Here is a 19,103-nt window from a genome sequence, read left to right on the forward strand (position 1 = left end):
ATGCCATTCTACTTTACTTTACCCTAGGTTATTTAACATTATTCTACTTTACGTTACTTTACTTTACCCTAGGTTATTCAATGTTATTCTACTTTACTTTACCCTAGGTTATTTAACATTATTCTACTTTACGTTACTTTACTTTACGCTAGGTTATTCAATGTTATTCTACTTTACTTTACTTTACCTTAAGTTATTTAAAGTTATTCTACTTTACTTTACGTTACATTACTTTACCCTAGGCTATTTAACTTTATTCTACTTTACTTTATGTTACTTTACCCTAGGTTATTTAACATTATTCTACTTTACTTTACGTTACTTTACTTTACCCTAGGTTATTTAATGTTATTCTACTTTACTTTACATTACTTTACTTTACCCTAGGTTATTTAATGTTATTCTACTTTACTTTACATTACTTTACTTTACCCTAGGCTATTTAATGTTATTCTACTTTACTTTACATTACTTTACTTTACCATAGGTTATTTCATGTTAATCTACTTTACTTTATGTTACTTTACCCTAGGTTATTTAATGTTATTCTACTTTACTTTACGTTACTTTACCCTAGGTTATTTAACGTTATTCTACTTTACTTTACGTTACTCTACCCTAGGTTATTTATAATTATTCTACTTTACTTTACTTTACCCTAGGTTATTTAAAGTTATTCTACTTTACTTTACGCTACTTTACCATAGGTTATTTCATGTTAATCTACTTTACTTTATATTACTTTACTTTACCCTAGGTTATTTAATGTTATTCTACTTTACTTTACATTACTTTACTTTACCCTAGGTTATTTAATGTTATTCTACTTTACTTTACTTTACTTTACTTTACCCTAGGCTATTTAACGTTATTCTACTTTACTTTACATTACTTTACTTTACCCTAGGTTATTTAATGTTATACTCCTTTACATTATCTTACTTTACTTTACCCTAGGTTATTTAATGTTATTCTACTTTACTTTTCTTTACCCTAGGTTATTTAACATTATTCTACTTTACTTTACTTTACCCTAGGTTATTTGACGTTATTCTACTTTACTTTACTTTATCCTAGGTTATTTAACGTTGTTCTACTTTACTTTACGTTACTTTATTTTACCCTAGGCTATTTAATGTTATTCTACTTTGCTTTACGTTACTTTACTTTACCCTAGGTTATTTAACGTTATTCTACTTTACTTTACTTTACCCTAGGTTATTTAACGTTATTCTACTTTACTTTACTTTACCCTAGGTTATTTAACGTCAATCTACTTTACCCTAGCTTATTTAACGTTATTCTACTTTACTTTACTTTATCCTAGGTTATTTAATGCCATTCTACTTTACTTTACCCTAGGTTATTTAACATTATTCTACTTTACGTTACTTTACTTTACCCTAGGTTATTCAATGTTATTCTACTTTACTTTACTTTGCCCTAGGTTATTTAACATTATTCTACTTTACGTTACTTTACTTTACGCTAGGTTATTCAATGTTATTCTACTTTACTTTACTTTACCCTAAGTTATTTAAAGTTATTCTACTTTACTTTACGTTACATTACTTTACCCTAGGCTATTTAACTTTATTCTACTTTACTTTATGTTACTTTACCCTAGGTTATTTAACATTATTCTACTTTACTTTACGTTACTTTACTTTACCCTAGGTTATTTAATGTTATTCTACTTTACTTTACATTACTTTACTTTACCCTAGGTTATTTAATGTTATTCTACTTTACTTTACATTACTTTACTTTACCCTAGGCTATTTAATGTTATTCTACTTTACTTTACATTACTTTACTTTACCATAGGTTATTTCATGTTAATCTACTTTACTTTATGTTACTTTACCCTAGGTTATTTAACGTTATTCTACTTTACTTTACGTTACTTTACCCTAGGTTATTTAACGTTATTCTACTTTACTTTACGTTACTCTACCCTAGGTTATTTATAATTATTCTACTTTACTTTACTTTACCCTAGGTTATTTAAAGTTATTCTACTTTACTTTACGCTACTTTACCATAGGTTATTTCATGTTAATCTACTTTACTTTATGTTACTTTACTTTACCCTAGGTTATTTAATGTTATTCTACTTTACTTTACATTACTTTACTTTACCCTAGGTTATTTAATGTTATTCTACTTTACTTTACTTTACTTTACTTTACCCTAGGCTATTTAACGTTATTCTACTTTACTTTACATTACTTTACTTTACCCTAGGTTATTTAATGTTATACTCCTTTACATTATCTTACTTTACTTTACCCTAGGTTATTTAATGTTATTCTACTTTACTTTTCTTTACCCTAGGTTATTTAACATTATTCTACTTTACTTTACTTTACCCTAGGTTATTTAACGTTATTCTACTTTACTTTACTTTATCCTAGGTTATTTAACGTTATTCTACTTTACTTTACGTTACTTTATTTTACCCTAGGCTATTTAATGTTATTCTACTTTGCTTTACGTTACTTTACTTTACCCTAGGTTATTTAACGTTATTCTACTTTACTTTACTTTACCCTAGGTTATTTAACGTTATTCTACTTTACGTTACTTTACTTTATTTTACCCTAGGCTATTTAATGTTATTCTACTTTGCTTTACGTTACTTTACTTTACCCTAGGTTATTTAACGTTATTCTACTTTACTTTACTTTACCCTAGGTTATTTAACGTTATTCTACTTTACTTTACTTTACCCTAGGTTATTTAACGTCAATCTACTTTACCCTAGCTTATTTAACGTTATTCTACTTTACTTTACTTTATCCTAGGTTATTTAATGCCATTCTACTTTACTTTACCCTAGGTTATTTAACATTATTCTACTTTACGTTACTTTACTTTACCCTAGGTTATTCAATGTTATTCTACTTTACTTTACTTTGCCCTAGGTTATTTAACATTATTCTACTTTACGTTACTTTACTTTACGCTAGGTTATTCAATGTTATTCTACTTTACTTTACTTTACCTAAGTTATTTAAAGTTATTCTACTTTACTTTACGTTACATTACTTTACCCTAGGCTATTTAACTTTATTCTACTTTACTTTATGTTACTTTACCCTAGGTTATTTAACATTATTCTACTTTACTTTACGTTACTTTACTTTACCCTAGGTTATTTAATGTTATTCTACTTTACTTTACATTACTTTACTTTACCCTAGGTTATTTAATGTTATTCTACTTTACTTTACATTACTTTACTTTACCCTAGGCTATTTAATGTTATTCTACTTTACTTTACATTACTTTACTTTACCATAGGTTATTTCATGTTAATCTACTTTACTTTATGTTACTTTACCCTAGGTTATTTAACGTTATTCTACTTTACTTTACGTTACTTTACCCTAGGTTATTTAACGTTATTCTACTTTACTTTACGTTACTCTACCCTAGGTTATTTATAATTATTCTACTTTACTTTACTTTACCCTAGGTTATTTAAAGTTATTCTACTTTACTTTACGCTACTTTACCATAGGTTATTTCATGTTAATCTACTTTACTTTATGTTACTTTACTTTACCCTAGGTTATTTAATGTTATTCTACTTTACTTTACATTACTTTACTTTACCCTAGGTTATTTAATGTTATTCTACTTTACTTTACTTTACTTTACTTTACCCTAGGCTATTTAACGTTATTCTACTTTACTTTACATTACTTTACTTTACCCTAGGTTATTTAATGTTATACTCCTTTACATTATCTTACTTTACTTTACCCTAGGTTATTTAATGTTATTCTACTTTACTTTTCTTTACCCTAGGTTATTTAACATTATTCTACTTTACTTTACTTTACCCTAGGTTATTTAACGTTATTCTACTTTACTTTACTTTATCCTAGGTTATTTAACGTTATTCTACTTTACTTTACGTTACTTTATTTTACCCTAGGCTATTTAATGTTATTCTACTTTGCTTTACGTTACTTTACTTTACCCTAGGTTATTTAACGTTATTCTACTTTACTTTACTTTACCCTAGGTTATTTAACGTTATTCTACTTTACGTTACTTTACTTTACGCTAGGTTATTCAATGTTATTCTACTTTACTTTACTTTACCCTAAGTTATTTAAAGTTATTCTACTTTACTTTACGTTACATTACTTTACCCTAGGCTATTTAACTTTATTCTACTTTACTTTATGTTACTTTACCCTAGGTTATTTAACATTATTCTACTTTACTTTACGTTACTTTACTTTACTTTACCCTAGGTTATTTAATGTTATTCTACTTTACTTTACATTACTTTACTTTACCCTAGGTTATTTAATGTTATTCTACTTTACTTTACATTACTTTACTTTACCCTAGGCTATTTAATGTTATTCTACTTTACTTTACATTACTTTACTTTACCATAGGTTATTTCATGTTAATCTACTTTACTTTATGTTACTTTACCCTAGGTTATTTAATGTTATTCTACTTTACTTTACGTTACTTTACCCTAGGTTATTTAACGTTATTCTACTTTACTTTACGTTACTCTACCCTAGGTTATTTATAATTATTCTACTTTACTTTACTTTACCCTAGGTTATTTAAAGTTATTCTACTTTACTTTACGCTACTTTACCATAGGTTATTTCATGTTAATCTACTTTACTTTATGTTACTTTACTTTACCCTAGGTTATTTAATGTTATTCTACTTTACTTTACATTACTTTACTTTACCCTAGGTTATTTAAAGTTATTCTGCTTTACTTTACGTTACTTTACTTTACCCTAGGCTATTTAACGTTATTCTACTTTACTTTACATTACTTTACTTTACCCTAGGTTATTTAATGTTATACTCCTTTACATTATCTTACTTTACTTTACCCTAGGTTATTTAATGTTATTCTACTTTACTTTTCTTTACCCTAGGTTATTTAACATTATTCTACTTTACTTTACTTTACCCTAGGTTATTTAACGTTATTCTACTTTACTTTACTTTATCCTAGGTTATTTAACGTTATTCTACTTTACTTTACGTTACTTTATTTTACCCTAGGCTATTTAATGTTATTCTACTTTGCTTTACGTTACTTTACTTTACCCTAGGTTATTTAACGTTATTCTACTTTACTTTACTTTACCCTAGGTTATTTAACGTTATTCTACTTTACGTTACTTTACTTTACGCTAGGTTATTCAATGTTATTCTACTTTACTTTACTTTACCCTAAGTTATTTAAAGTTATTCTACTTTACTTTACGTTACATTACTTTACCCTAGGCTATTTAACTTTATTCTACTTTACTTTATGTTACTTTACCCTAGGTTATTTAACATTATTCTACTTTACTTTACGTTACTTTACTTTACTTTACCCTAGGTTATTTAATGTTATTCTACTTTACTTTACATTACTTTACTTTACCCTAGGTTATTTAATGTTATTCTACTTTACTTTACATTACTTTACTTTACCCTAGGCTATTTAATGTTATTCTACTTTACTTTACATTACTTTACTTTACCATAGGTTATTTCATGTTAATCTACTTTACTTTATGTTACTTTACCCTAGGTTATTTAATGTTATTCTACTTTACTTTACGTTACTTTACCCTAGGTTATTTAACGTTATTCTACTTTACTTTACGTTACTCTACCCTAGGTTATTTATAATTATTCTACTTTACTTTACTTTACCCTAGGTTATTTAAAGTTATTCTACTTTACTTTACGCTACTTTACCATAGGTTATTTCATGTTAATCTACTTTACTTTATGTTACTTTACTTTACCCTAGGTTATTTAATGTTATTCTACTTTACTTTACATTACTTTACTTTACCCTAGGTTATTTAAAGTTATTCTGCTTTACTTTACGTTACTTTACTTTACCCTAGGCTATTTAACGTTATTCTACTTTACTTTACATTACTTTACTTTACCCTAGGTTATTTAATGTTATACTCCTTTACATTATCTTACTTTACTTTACCCTAGGTTATTTAATGTTATTCTACTTTACTTTTCTTTACCCTAGGTTATTTAACATTATTCTACTTTACTTTACTTTACCCTAGGTTATTTAACGTTATTCTACTTTACTTTACTTTATCCTAGGTTATTTAACGTTATTCTACTTTACTTTACGTTACTTTATTTTACCCTAGGCTATTTAATGTTATTCTACTTTGCTTTACGTTACTTTACTTTACCCTAGGTTATTTAACATTATTCTACTTTTACTTTACTTTATCCTAGGTTATTTAACGTTATTCTACTTTACTTTACTTTACCCTAAGTTATTTAACATTATTCTACTTTACTTTACTTTACCCTAGGTTATTTAACGTTATTCTACTTTACCTTACGTTACTTTATTTTATCCTAGGTTATTTAACATTATTCTACTTTTACTTTACTTTATCCTAGGTTATTTAACGTTATTCTACTTTACTTTACTTTACCCTAAGTTATTTAACATTATTCTACTTTACTTTACTTTACCCTAGGTTATTTAACGTTATTCTACTTTACCTTACGTTACTTTATTTTATCCTAGGTTATTTAACGTTATTCTACTTTACTTTACGTTACTTTATTTTACCCTAGGCTATTTAATGTTATTCTACTTTGCTTTATGTTACTTTACTTTACCCTAGGTTATTTAACATTATTCTACTTTTACTTTACTTTATCCTAGGTTATTTAACGTTATTCTACTTTACTTTACTTTACCCTAAGTTATTTAACATTATTCTACTTTACTTTACTTTACCCTAGGTTATTTAACGTTATTCTACTTTACCTTACGTTACTTTATTTTACCCTAGGCTATTTAATGTTATTCTACTTTACTTTACGTTACTTTACTTTACCCTAGGCTATTTAACGTTAATCTACTTTACTTTACATTACTTTACTTTACCCAAGGCTATTTAATGTTATACTACTTTACTTTATGTTACTTTACTTTACCCTAGGCTATTTAATGTTTTACTACTTTACTTTACTTGAGGCAATTTTTGGTTATTCTACTTTACTATTTTAACCTATCTTATTTAACGTTATTCTACTTTACTTTACGTTACTCAATCCTAGGTTATTTAACGATAATCTACTTTACTTTACGTTACTTTACTTTACCCTGGGTTATTTCATGTTATTATAGTTTACTTTGCGATACTTGACCATTGGTTATTTAATGTTATTCTGCTTTACTTTACGTTACTCTACTTTACCCTAGGCTATTTAACGTTATTCTACTTTACTTGACATTACTTTACTTTACCCTAGGTTATTTAATGTTATACTACTTTACTTTACGTTACTTTACTTTACCCTAGGCTATTTAATGTTTTTCTACTTTACTTTACTTGAGGCAATTTTATGTTATTCTACTTTACTTTATTTTATCCTAGCTTATTTAACGTTAATCTACTTTACTTTACGTTACTTTACGTCTCCCAAGTTTGTTTAACATAAATCTACTTAACTTTACGTTACTTTGCCCTAGGTTATTTAACGTTAATCTACTTTACTTTACTTTACTTTACCCAGGGTTATTTCATGTTATTCTACGTTACTTTACGTTACTTTGCCCTAGGTTATTTAACGTTATTCTACTTTGCTTTACGTTACGTTACTTTACCCTAGCTTATTTCATGGTATTCTACTTTACCTTGCGTTACTTGACCCTAGGTTATTTAATGTTAGTCTGCTTTACCTTACCCTAGGCTATTTAATGTTATTCTACTTTACTTTAAGTTACTTTATTTTACCCTAGGCTATTTAACGTCAATCTACTTTACATTACTCTACTTTACCCTAGGTTATTTAATGTTATTCTACTTTACTTTATGTTACTTTACTTTACCCTAGGCTATTTAATGCTATTCTACTTTACATTACTTTACCCTAAGTTTTTTAACGTTATACTACTTTACTTCACGTTACTTTACCCTAGGTTATTTAACGTTATTCTAATTTACTTTACATTACTTGAATTCTCCGTAGGCTATTTAACTTTATTCTACTTTACTTTACGGTACTTTACTTTACCCTAGGTTATTTAATGTTAATCTACTTTACTTTACGTTACTTAACTTTACCCTAGGCTATTTAATGTTATTCTACTTTACTTTACTTTACCTTAAGGTATTTAACCTTATTCAACTTTACTTTACATTACTTTACCCTAGGTTATTTAACGTTATACTACTTTACTTTACGTTACTCTACCCTAGGTTATTTAACGTTATTCTACTTTACTTTACATTACTTTACCCTAGGTTATTTAACGTTATACTACTTTACGTTACTCTACCCTAGGTTATTTAATGTTTTTCTACTTTACTTTACTTGAGGCAATTTTATGTTATTCTACTTTACTTTATTTTAACCTAGCTTATTTAACGTTATTCTACTTTACTTTACGTTACTTTACGTCTCCCAAGTTTGTTTAACATAAATCTACTTTACTTTACGTTACTTTGCCCTAGGTTATTTAACGTTATTCTACTTTGCTTTACGTTACTTTACTTTACCCTAGCTTATTTCATGTTATTCTACTTTACTTTGCGTTACTTGACACTAGGTTATTTAATGTTATTCTACTTTACTTTAAGTTACTTTACTTTGCCCTAGGCTATTTAACGTCACTCTACTTAACTTTACATTACTTTACTTTACCTAGGTTATTTAAAGTTATTCTACTTTACTTTACCTTAAGGTATTTAACGTTATTCGACTTTACTTTACATTACTTTACCCTAGGTTATTTAACATTATACTACTTTACTTTACGTTACTCTACCCTAGGTTATTTAACGTTATTCTACTTTTCTTTACATTACTTTACCCTAGGTTATTTAACATTATACTACTTTACTTTGCATTACTCTACCCTAGGTTATTTAACGTTATTCTACTTTACTTTACATTACTTTACCCTAGGTTATTTAACGTTATACTACTTTACTTTACGTTACTCTACCCTAGGTTATTTAACGTTATTCTACTTTACTTTACTTCTTCCTAGGTTATTTAACGTTATTCTACCTTACTTTACGTTACTTTACCCTGGCTTATTTAACGTTATCCACTTTACTTTACGTTACTTTACCCTAGGTTATTTAAAGTTATTCTGCTTTACTTTACGTTACTTTACTTTACCCTAGGTTATTTAACATTATTCTACTTTACTTTATGTTACTTTACCCTAGGTTATTTAATGTTATTCTACTTTACTTTACGTTATTTTACTTTACCCTAGGCTATTTAACGTTATTCTACCTTACTTTACGTTACTTTACCCTGGCTTATTTAACATTATCCACTTTACTTTACGTTACTTTACCCTAGGTTATTTAAAGTTATTCTGCTTTACTTTACGTTACTTTACTTTACCCTAGGTTATTTAACATTATTCTACTTTACTTTATGTTACTTTACCCTAGGTTATTTCATGTTATTTTACTTTACTTTACGCTATTTTACTTTACCCTAGGCTATTTAACGTTAATTCTACTTTACTTTACGCTACTTTACTTTACCCTAGGTTATTTAACGTTATTCTACTTTACTTTACATTACTTTACTTTACCCTAGACTATTTAATGTTTTACTACTTTACTTTACTTTACCCTAGGCTATTTATTGTTATTCTACTTTACTTTACTTTACCCTAAGTTATTTAACGTTATTCTACTTTACTTTATGTTACTTTACTTTACCCTAGGCTATTTAATGTTTTACTACTTTACTTTACTTTACCCTAGGCTATTTAATGTTATTCTACTTTACTTTACTTTACCCTAGGTTATTTAACATTATTCTACTTTACTTTATGTTACTTTACTTTACCCTAGGCTATTTAATGTTTTACTACTTTACTTAACTTTACCGTAGGCTATTTAATGTTATTCCACTTTACTTTACCCTAGGTTATTTAACATTAATCTACTTTACTTTATGTTACTTTACTTTACCCTAGGCTATTTAATGTTTTACTACTTTACTTAACTTTACCCTAAGTTATTTAACGTTAATCTACTTTACTTTACCCTAAGCTATTTAATGTTTTACTACTTTACTTAACTTTACCCAAGGCTATTTAATGTTATTCTACTTTACTTTATATTACTTTACTTTACCCCAGGCTATTTAATGTTATTCTACTTGACTTTACATTACTTTACCCTAGGCTATTTAATGTTTTACTACTTTACCCTAAGCTATTTAATGTTTTACTACTTTACTTAACTTTACCCTAGGCTATTTAATGTTATTCTACTTTACTTTACCCTAAGCTATTTAACGTTAATTTACTTTACTTTGCGTTACGTTACTTTACCCTAGGTTATTTAATGTTATTCTACTTTACTTTTTATTACTTTACTTTACCCTAGGCTATTTAATGTTATTCTACTTTACTTTACATTACTTTACCCTATGCTATTTAATGTTTTACTACTTTACTTAACTTTACCCTAGGCTATTTAATGTTATTCTACTTTACTTTACCCTAAGCTATTTAGCGATAATCTACTTTACTTTACGTTACTTTACTTTACCCTAGGTTATTTAATGTTACTCTACTTTACTTTACGCTACTTTACCATAGGTTATTTCATGTTAATCTACTTTACTTTATGTTACTTTACTTTACCCTAGGTTATTTAATGTTATTCTACTTTACTTTACATTACTTTACTTTACCCTAGGTTATTTAATGTTATTCTACTTTACTTTACGTTACTTTACTTTACCCTAGGCTATTTAACGTTATTCTACTTTACTTTACATTACTTTACTTTACCCTAGGTTATTTAATGTTATACTCCTTTACATTATCTTACTTTACTTTACCCTAGGTTATTTAATGTTATTCTACTTTACTTTTCTTTACCCTAGGTTATTTAACATTATTCTACTTTACTTTACTTTACCCTAGGTTATTTAACTTTATTCTACTTTACTTTACTTTATCCTAGGTTATTTAACGTTATTCTACTTTACTTTACGTTACTTTATTTTACCCTAGGCTATTTAATGTTATTCTACTTTGCTTTACGTTACTTTACTTTACCCTAGGTTATTTAACATTATTCTACTTTTACTTTACTTTATCCTAGGTTATTTAACGTTATTCTACTTTACTTTACTTTACCCTAAGTTATTTAACATTATTCTACTTTACTTTACTTTACCCTAGGTTATTTAACGTTATTCTACTTTACCTTACGTTACTTTATTTTATCCTAGGTTATTTAACGTTATTCTACTTTACTTTACGTTACTTTATTTTACCCTAGGCTATTTAATGTTATTCTACTTTGCTTTATGTTACTTTACTTTACCCTAGGTTATTTAACATTATTCTACTTTTACTTTACTTTATCCTAGGTTATTTAACGTTATTCTACTTTACTTTACTTTACCCTAAGTTATTTAACATTATTCTACTTTACTTTACTTTACCCTAGGTTATTTAACGTTATTCTACTTTACCTTACGTTACTTTATTTTACCCTAGGCTATTTAATGTTATTCTACTTTACTTTACGTTACTTTACTTTACCCTAGGCTATTTAACGTTAATCTACTTTACTTTACATTACTTTACTTTACCCAAGGCTATTTAATGTTATACTACTTTACTTTATGTTACTTTACTTTACCCTAGGCTATTTAATGTTTTACTACTTTACTTTACTTGAGGCAATTTTTGGTTATTCTACTTTACTATTTTAACCTATCTTATTTAACGTTATTCTACTTTACTTTACGTTACTCAATCCTAGGTTATTTAACGATAATCTACTTTACTTTACGTTACTTTACTTTACCCTGGGTTATTTCATGTTATTATAGTTTACTTTGCGATACTTGACCATTGGTTATTTAATGTTATTCTGCTTTACTTTACGTTACTCTACTTTACCCTAGGCTATTTAACGTTATTCTACTTTACTTGACATTACTTTACTTTACCCTAGGTTATTTAATGTTATACTACTTTACTTTACGTTACTTTACTTTACCCTAGGCTATTTAATGTTTTTCTACTTTACTTTACTTGAGGCAATTTTATGTTATTCTACTTTACTTTATTTTATCCTAGCTTATTTAACGTTAATCTACTTTACTTTACGTTACTTTACGTCTCCCAAGTTTGTTTAACATAAATCTACTTAACTTTACTTTACTTTGCCCTAGGTTATTTAACGTTAATCTACTTTACTTTACTTTACTTTACCCAGGGTTATTTCATGTTATTCTACGTTACTTTACGTTACTTTGCCCTAGGTTATTTAACGTTATTCTACTTTGCTTTACGTTACGTTACTTTACCCTAGCTTATTTCATGGTATTCTACTTTACCTTGCGTTACTTGACCCTAGGTTATTTAATGTTAGTCTGCTTTACTTTACCCTAGGCTATTTAATGTTATTCTACTTTACTTTAAGTTACTTTACTTTACCCTAGGCTATTTAACGTCAATCTACTTTACATTACTCTACTTTACCCTAGGTTATTTAATGTTATTCTACTTTACTTTATGTTACTTTACTTTACCCTAGGCTATTTAATGCTATTCTACTTTACATTACTTTACCCTAAGTTTTTTAACGTTATACTACTTTACTTCACGTTACTTTACCCTAGGTTATTTAACGTTATTCTAATTTACTTTACATTACTTGAATTCTCCGTAGGCTATTTAACTTTATTCTACTTTACTTTACGGTACTTTACTTTACCCTAGGTTATTTAATGTTAATCTACTTTACTTTACGTTACTTAACTTTACCCTAGGCTATTTAATGTTATTCTACTTTACTTTACTTTACCTTAAGGTATTTAACCTTATTCAACTTTACTTTACATTACTTTACCCTAGGTTATTTAACGTTATACTACTTTACTTTACGTTACTCTACCCTAGGTTATTTAACGTTATTCTACTTTACTTTACATTACTTTACCCTAGGTTATTTAACGTTATACTACTTTACGTTACTCTACCCTAGGTTATTTAATGTTTTTCTACTTTACTTTACTTGAGGCAATTTTATGTTATTCTACTTTACTTTATTTTAACCTAGCTTATTTAACGTTATTCTACTTTACTTTACGTTACTTTACGTCTCCCAAGTTTGTTTAACATAAATCTACTTTACTTTACGTTACTTTGCCCTAGGTTATTTAACGTTATTCTACTTTGCTTTACGTTACTTTACTTTACCCTAGCTTATTTCATGTTATTCTACTTTACTTTGCGTTACTTGACACTAGGTTATTTAATGTTATTCTACTTTACTTTAAGTTACTTTACTTTGCCCTAGGCTATTTAACGTCACTCTACTTAACTTTACATTACTTTACTTTACCCTAGGTTATTTAAAGTTATTCTACTTTACTTTACCTTAAGGTATTTAACGTTATTCGACTTTACTTTACATTACTTTACCCTAGGTTATTTAACATTATACTACTTTACTTTACGTTACTCTACCCTAGGTTATTTAACGTTATTCTACTTTTCTTTACATTACTTTACCCTAGGTTATTTAACATTATACTACTTTACTTTGCATTACTCTACCCTAGGTTATTTAACGTTATTCTACTTTACTTTACATTACTTTACCCTAGGTTATTTAACGTTATACTACTTTACTTTACGTTACTCTACCCTAGGTTATTTAACGTTATTCTACTTTACTTTACTTCTTCCTAGGTTATTTAACGTTATTCTACCTTACTTTACGTTACTTTACCCTGGCTTATTTAACGTTATCCACTTTACTTTACGTTACTTTACCCTAGGTTATTTAAAGTTATTCTGCTTTACTTTACGTTACTTTACTTTACCCTAGGTTATTTAACATTATTCTACTTTACTTTATGTTACTTTACCCTAGGTTATTTAATGTTATTCTACTTTACTTTACGTTATTTTACTTTACCCTAGGCTATTTAACGTTATTCTACCTTACTTTACGTTACTTTACCCTGGCTTATTTAACATTATCCACTTTACTTTACGTTACTTTACCCTAGGTTATTTAAAGTTATTCTGCTTTACTTTACGTTACTTTACTTTACCCTAGGTTATTTAACATTATTCTACTTTACTTTATGTTACTTTACCCTAGGTTATTTCATGTTATTTTACTTTACTTTACGCTATTTTACTTTACCCTAGGCTATTTAACGTTAATTCTACTTTACTTTACGTTACTTTACTTTACCCTAGGTTATTTAACGTTATTCTACTTTACTTTACATTACTTTACTTTACCCTAGACTATTTAATGTTTTACTACTTTACTTTACTTTACCCTAGGCTATTTATTGTTATTCTACTTTACTTTACTTTACCCTAAGTTATTTAACGTTATTCTACTTTACTTTATGTTACTTTACTTTACCCTAGGCTATTTAATGTTTTACTACTTTACTTTACTTTACCCTAGGCTATTTAATGTTATTCTACTTTACTTTACCCTAGGTTATTTAACATTATTCTACTTTACTTTATGTTACTTTACTTTACCCTAGGCTATTTAATGTTTTACTACTTTACTTAACTTTACCGTAGGCTATTTAATGTTATTCCACTTTACTTTACCCTAGGTTATTTAACATTAATCTACTTTACTTTATGTTACTTTACTTTACCCTAGGCTATTTAATGTTTTACTACTTTACTTAACTTTACCCTAAGTTATTTAACGTTAATCTACTTTACTTTACCCTAAGCTATTTAATGTTTTACTACTTTACTTAACTTTACCCAAGGCTATTTAATGTTATTCTACTTTACTTTATATTACTTTACTTTACCCCAGGCTATTTAATGTTATTCTACTTGACTTTACATTACTTTACCCTAGGCTATTTAATGTTTTACTACTTTACCCTAAGCTATTTAATGTTTTACTACTTTACTTAACTTTACCCTAGGCTATTTAATGTTATTCTACTTTACTTTACCCTAAGCTATTTAACGTTAATTTACTTTACTTTATGCGTTACGTTACTTTACCCTAGGTTATTTAATGTTATTCTACTTTACTTTTTATTACTTTACTTTACCCTAGGCTATTTAATGTTATTCTACTTTACTTTACATTACTTTACCCTATGCTATTTAATGTTTTACTACTTTACTTAACTTTACCCTAGGCTATTTAATGTTATTCTACTTTACTTTACCCTAAGCTATTTAGCGATAATCTACTTTACTTTACGTTACTTTACTTTACCCTAGGTTATTTAATGTTACTCTACTTTACTTTACGTTACTTTACCCTAGGTTATTTCATGTTATTCTACTTTCTTTACATTACTTTACTTTACCCTAGGCTATTTAATGTTATTCTATTTTCTTTACATTACTTTACTTTACCCTAGGCTATTTAATGTTATTCTACTTTCTTTACGTTACTTTACTTTACCCTAGGCTATTTAATGTTATTCTATTTTCTTTACATTACTTTACTTTACCCTAGGCTATTTAATGTTATTCTACTTTCTCTACATTACTTTACTTTACCCTAGGCTATTTAATGTTACTCTACTTTACTTTACGTTACTTTACTTTACCTTAGGCTATTTAATGTTATTCTACTTCACGTTACTTTACTTTACCCTAGGCTATTAAATGTTATTCTACTTGACGTTACTTTACTCTAGGCTATTTACTGTTATTCTACTTTATGTTACTTTACTTTACCCTAGGTCATTTAACATTATTCTACTTTACTTTACGTTACTTTACTTAACCCTAGGCTATTTAATGTTATTCTACTTGACATTACTTTACCCTAGGTTATTTAACGTTATTCTACTTTACTTTACGTTACTTTACTTTCCCCTGGGCTATTTAATATTATTCTACTTTACGCTACCTTACCCTAGGTTACGTAACGTTATGCTACTTTACTTTCCCCTGGGTTTTTTAACATTATTCTACTTGACGTTACTTTACCCTAGGTTATTTAACATTATTCTACTTTACTTTACATTACTTTACTTTCCCCTGGGCTATTTAATGTTATTCTACTTTACGCTACCTTAACCTAGGTTACGTAACGTTATGCTACTTTACTTTACGTTACTTTACTTTACCCTGGGTTATTTAATGTTATTCTACTTTACATTACTTTACTTTCCCCTGGGCTATTTAATGTTATTCTATTTTACGCTACCTTACCCTAGGTTACGTAACGTTATGCTACTTTACTTTACGTTACTTTACTTTACCCTGGGTTATTTAATGTTATTCTACTTTACGCTACCTTACCCTAGGTTACGTAACGTTATGCTGCTTTACTTGCTTTCCGTTGCTTTCCTTTCTTAGAGACAGGTGGAAACACTGTATTCACAAATTAGTGTTGAGTGTCTATGCGTTTTGTCCAGCAACTAATGTCATGGTAAGGTAGTGGAACTACTGTAGAAGAGTGAAGGAGAACTCACAGTGGAGGCAGCTCCTTCTCTGGTGTACACATAGTTGACAGGATCTTTCTGGAGGTGAAGTGACCCAAGCATTTCCTCTGAACCTCCACGCAGTAACTGTGGAAATACACACACACACACAGTACAGTACAGAAGTTGAATTGGGAAAATGTGGAAACATTCATTACAAATGATGAATCTGTAATTGAACGAATGAAAATAGCATTTTCAATGTGTTCCTTTCCTGATCCAGCAAAACATGTCCTGATCCAAACAGCATTAAGCCATTATTAATCATACTTATGACTTTATTTTAACAATATATGCCATTTAGGAGACTCTTTTATCCAAAGTGTCTTACAGTCATGCGTGCATACGTTTGACCAGTAAAGATCATTATTTACCTGATAGAATGAGTGGAAGTTCCTCTCTCCTCCCTGCTGCTGAACAACCCTTGACTTTGCATGTGAGAACAGAGAAAAGTCCATGAAACACACACAAACACACACAAACACATACACACAGGCAGCAAGTTTAACCAACCACAGAACTCCCAATACAAGACGGGAGAATAGGGTTCAGACAGTTCACTGATCCACAGTTAGTAAGGTTGCGTCTATGCAGTGAGTATGGATGACACTGTCGTTCACACAGCACCACTGAGTCAGATGGTGTGATAGGCTGGCTCATATAAAAGATTAAAAACAGCAACCTATCTCATCATGCCCCCAGGCGAGCCCTTCATTATCATTCAACAGAACCAGAACAGAACAGGGTGTAATTCACAGGCATTTCTATTCACGGACCCACTCTCTCACCTCTCTCTGCTTCACCACCTTTATCAAACAAAAAAGTATTTAGTCAGCCACCAATTGTGCAAGTTCTCCTACTTAAAAAGATGAGAGAGGCCTGTAATTTTCATCATAGGTACACTTCAACTATGACAGACAAAATGAGAAAGAAAATCCAGAAAATCACATTGTAGGATTTTTAATGAATTTAGTTGCAAATTATGGTGGAAAATAAGTATTTGGTCACCTACAAACAAGCAAGATTTTTTGGCTCTCACAGACCTGTAACTTCTTCTTTAAGAAGCTCCTCTGTCCTCCACTCGTTACCTGTATTAATGGCACCTGTTTGAACGTGTTATCAGTATAAAAGACACCTGTCCACAACCTCAAACAGTCACACTCCAAACTCCACTATGGCCAAGACCAAAGAGCTGTCAAAGGACACCAGAATCAAAATTGTAGATCTGCACCAGGCTGGGAAGACTCTGCAATAGGTAAGCAGCTTGGTTTGAAGAAATCAACTGTGGGAGCAATTATTAGGAAATAGAAGACATACAAGACCACTGATAATCTCCCTCGATCTGGGGCTCCATGCAAGATCTCACAACGTGGGGTCAAAATTATCACAAGAACGGTGAGCAAAAATCCTAGAACCACTCGGGGGGACCTAGTGAATGACCTGCAGAGAGCTGGGACCAAAGTAACAAAGCCTACCATCAGTAACACACTATGCCGCCAGGGACTCAAATCCTACAGTGCCAGACGTGTCCCCCTGCTTAAGCCAGTACATGTCCAGGCCCGTCTGAAGTTTGCTAGAGAGCATTTGGATGATCCAGAAGAAGATTGGGAGAATGTCATATGGTCAGATGAAACCAAAATCGAACTTTTTGGTAAAAACTCAACTCGTCGTGTTTGGAGGACAAAGAATGCTGAGTTGCATCCAAAGAACACCATACCTACTGTGAAGCATGGGGGTGGAAACATCATGCTTTGGGGCTGTTTTTCTGCAAAGGGACCAGGACGACTGATCCGTGTCAAGGAAAGAATGAATGGGGCCATGTATCATGAGATTTTGAGTGAAAACCTCCTTCCATCAGCAAGGGCATTTAAGATGAAACGTGGCTGGGTCTTTCAGCATGACAATGATCCCAAACACACCGCCCGGGCAACGAAGGAGTGGCTTCGTAAGAAGCATTTCAAGGTACTGGAGTGGCCTAGCCAGTCTCCAGATCTCAACCCCATAGAAAATCTTTGGAGGAAGTTGAAAGTCTGTGTTGCCCAGCAACAGCCCCAAAACATCACTGCTCTAGAGGAGATCTGCATGGAGGAATGGGCCAAAATGCCAGCAACAGTGTGTGAAAACCTTGTGAAGACTTACAGAAAATGTTTGACCTCTGTCATTGCCAACAAAGGGTATATAACAAAGTATTGAGATCAACTTTTGTTATTGATCAAATACTTATTTTACACCATCATTTGCAAATAAATTCATTAAAAATCCAACAATGTGATTTTCTGGATTTTTTTTCTCATTTTGTCTGTCATAGTTGAAGTGTACCTATGATGAAAATTACAGGCCTCTCTCATCTTTTTAATTGGGAGAACTTGCACAATTAGTGGCTGACTAAATACTTTTTTGCCCCACTGTATATGTTCCACCACGAAATGAAAACCAGAAAGTGGATAACTTTTCAAAAGAAGACTATGGACACAGACACATATTAAGTATATTCCCTCACTATTATATGTTCCTTCACTAAAAAGCATGTTCAATCTCCGTTTGTAGTCCAGGACAAGGCTTAATCTGTGTCTGGGAAACTTGGCCTATAAATACGACTT

The 19,103-nt window shown here is 29.4% G+C and overlaps 1 protein-coding gene across 1 annotated transcript in view; it reads right to left on the bottom strand.

The window, feature by feature from the left end:
• Positions 1 to 19,103, bottom strand: part of LOC135549735 (unconventional myosin-Ig-like) — an 87,098-nt gene that overhangs the window by 63,310 nt on the left and 4,685 nt on the right. The window contains exons 5-6 of the mRNA XM_064979989.1: positions 16,878 to 16,931; positions 16,495 to 16,590 (exon numbers count right to left, since the gene is read on the bottom strand). Coding sequence (XP_064836061.1) covers positions 16,495 to 16,590; positions 16,878 to 16,931 — 150 coding nt within the window. The remainder of the gene's footprint in view (positions 1 to 16,494; positions 16,591 to 16,877; positions 16,932 to 19,103) is intronic.

This window comes from Oncorhynchus masou, chromosome 12, assembly GCF_036934945.1.
Source record: "Oncorhynchus masou masou isolate Uvic2021 chromosome 12, UVic_Omas_1.1, whole genome shotgun sequence".
Classification (NCBI taxonomy): Eukaryota; Metazoa; Chordata; class Actinopteri; order Salmoniformes; family Salmonidae; genus Oncorhynchus; species Oncorhynchus masou.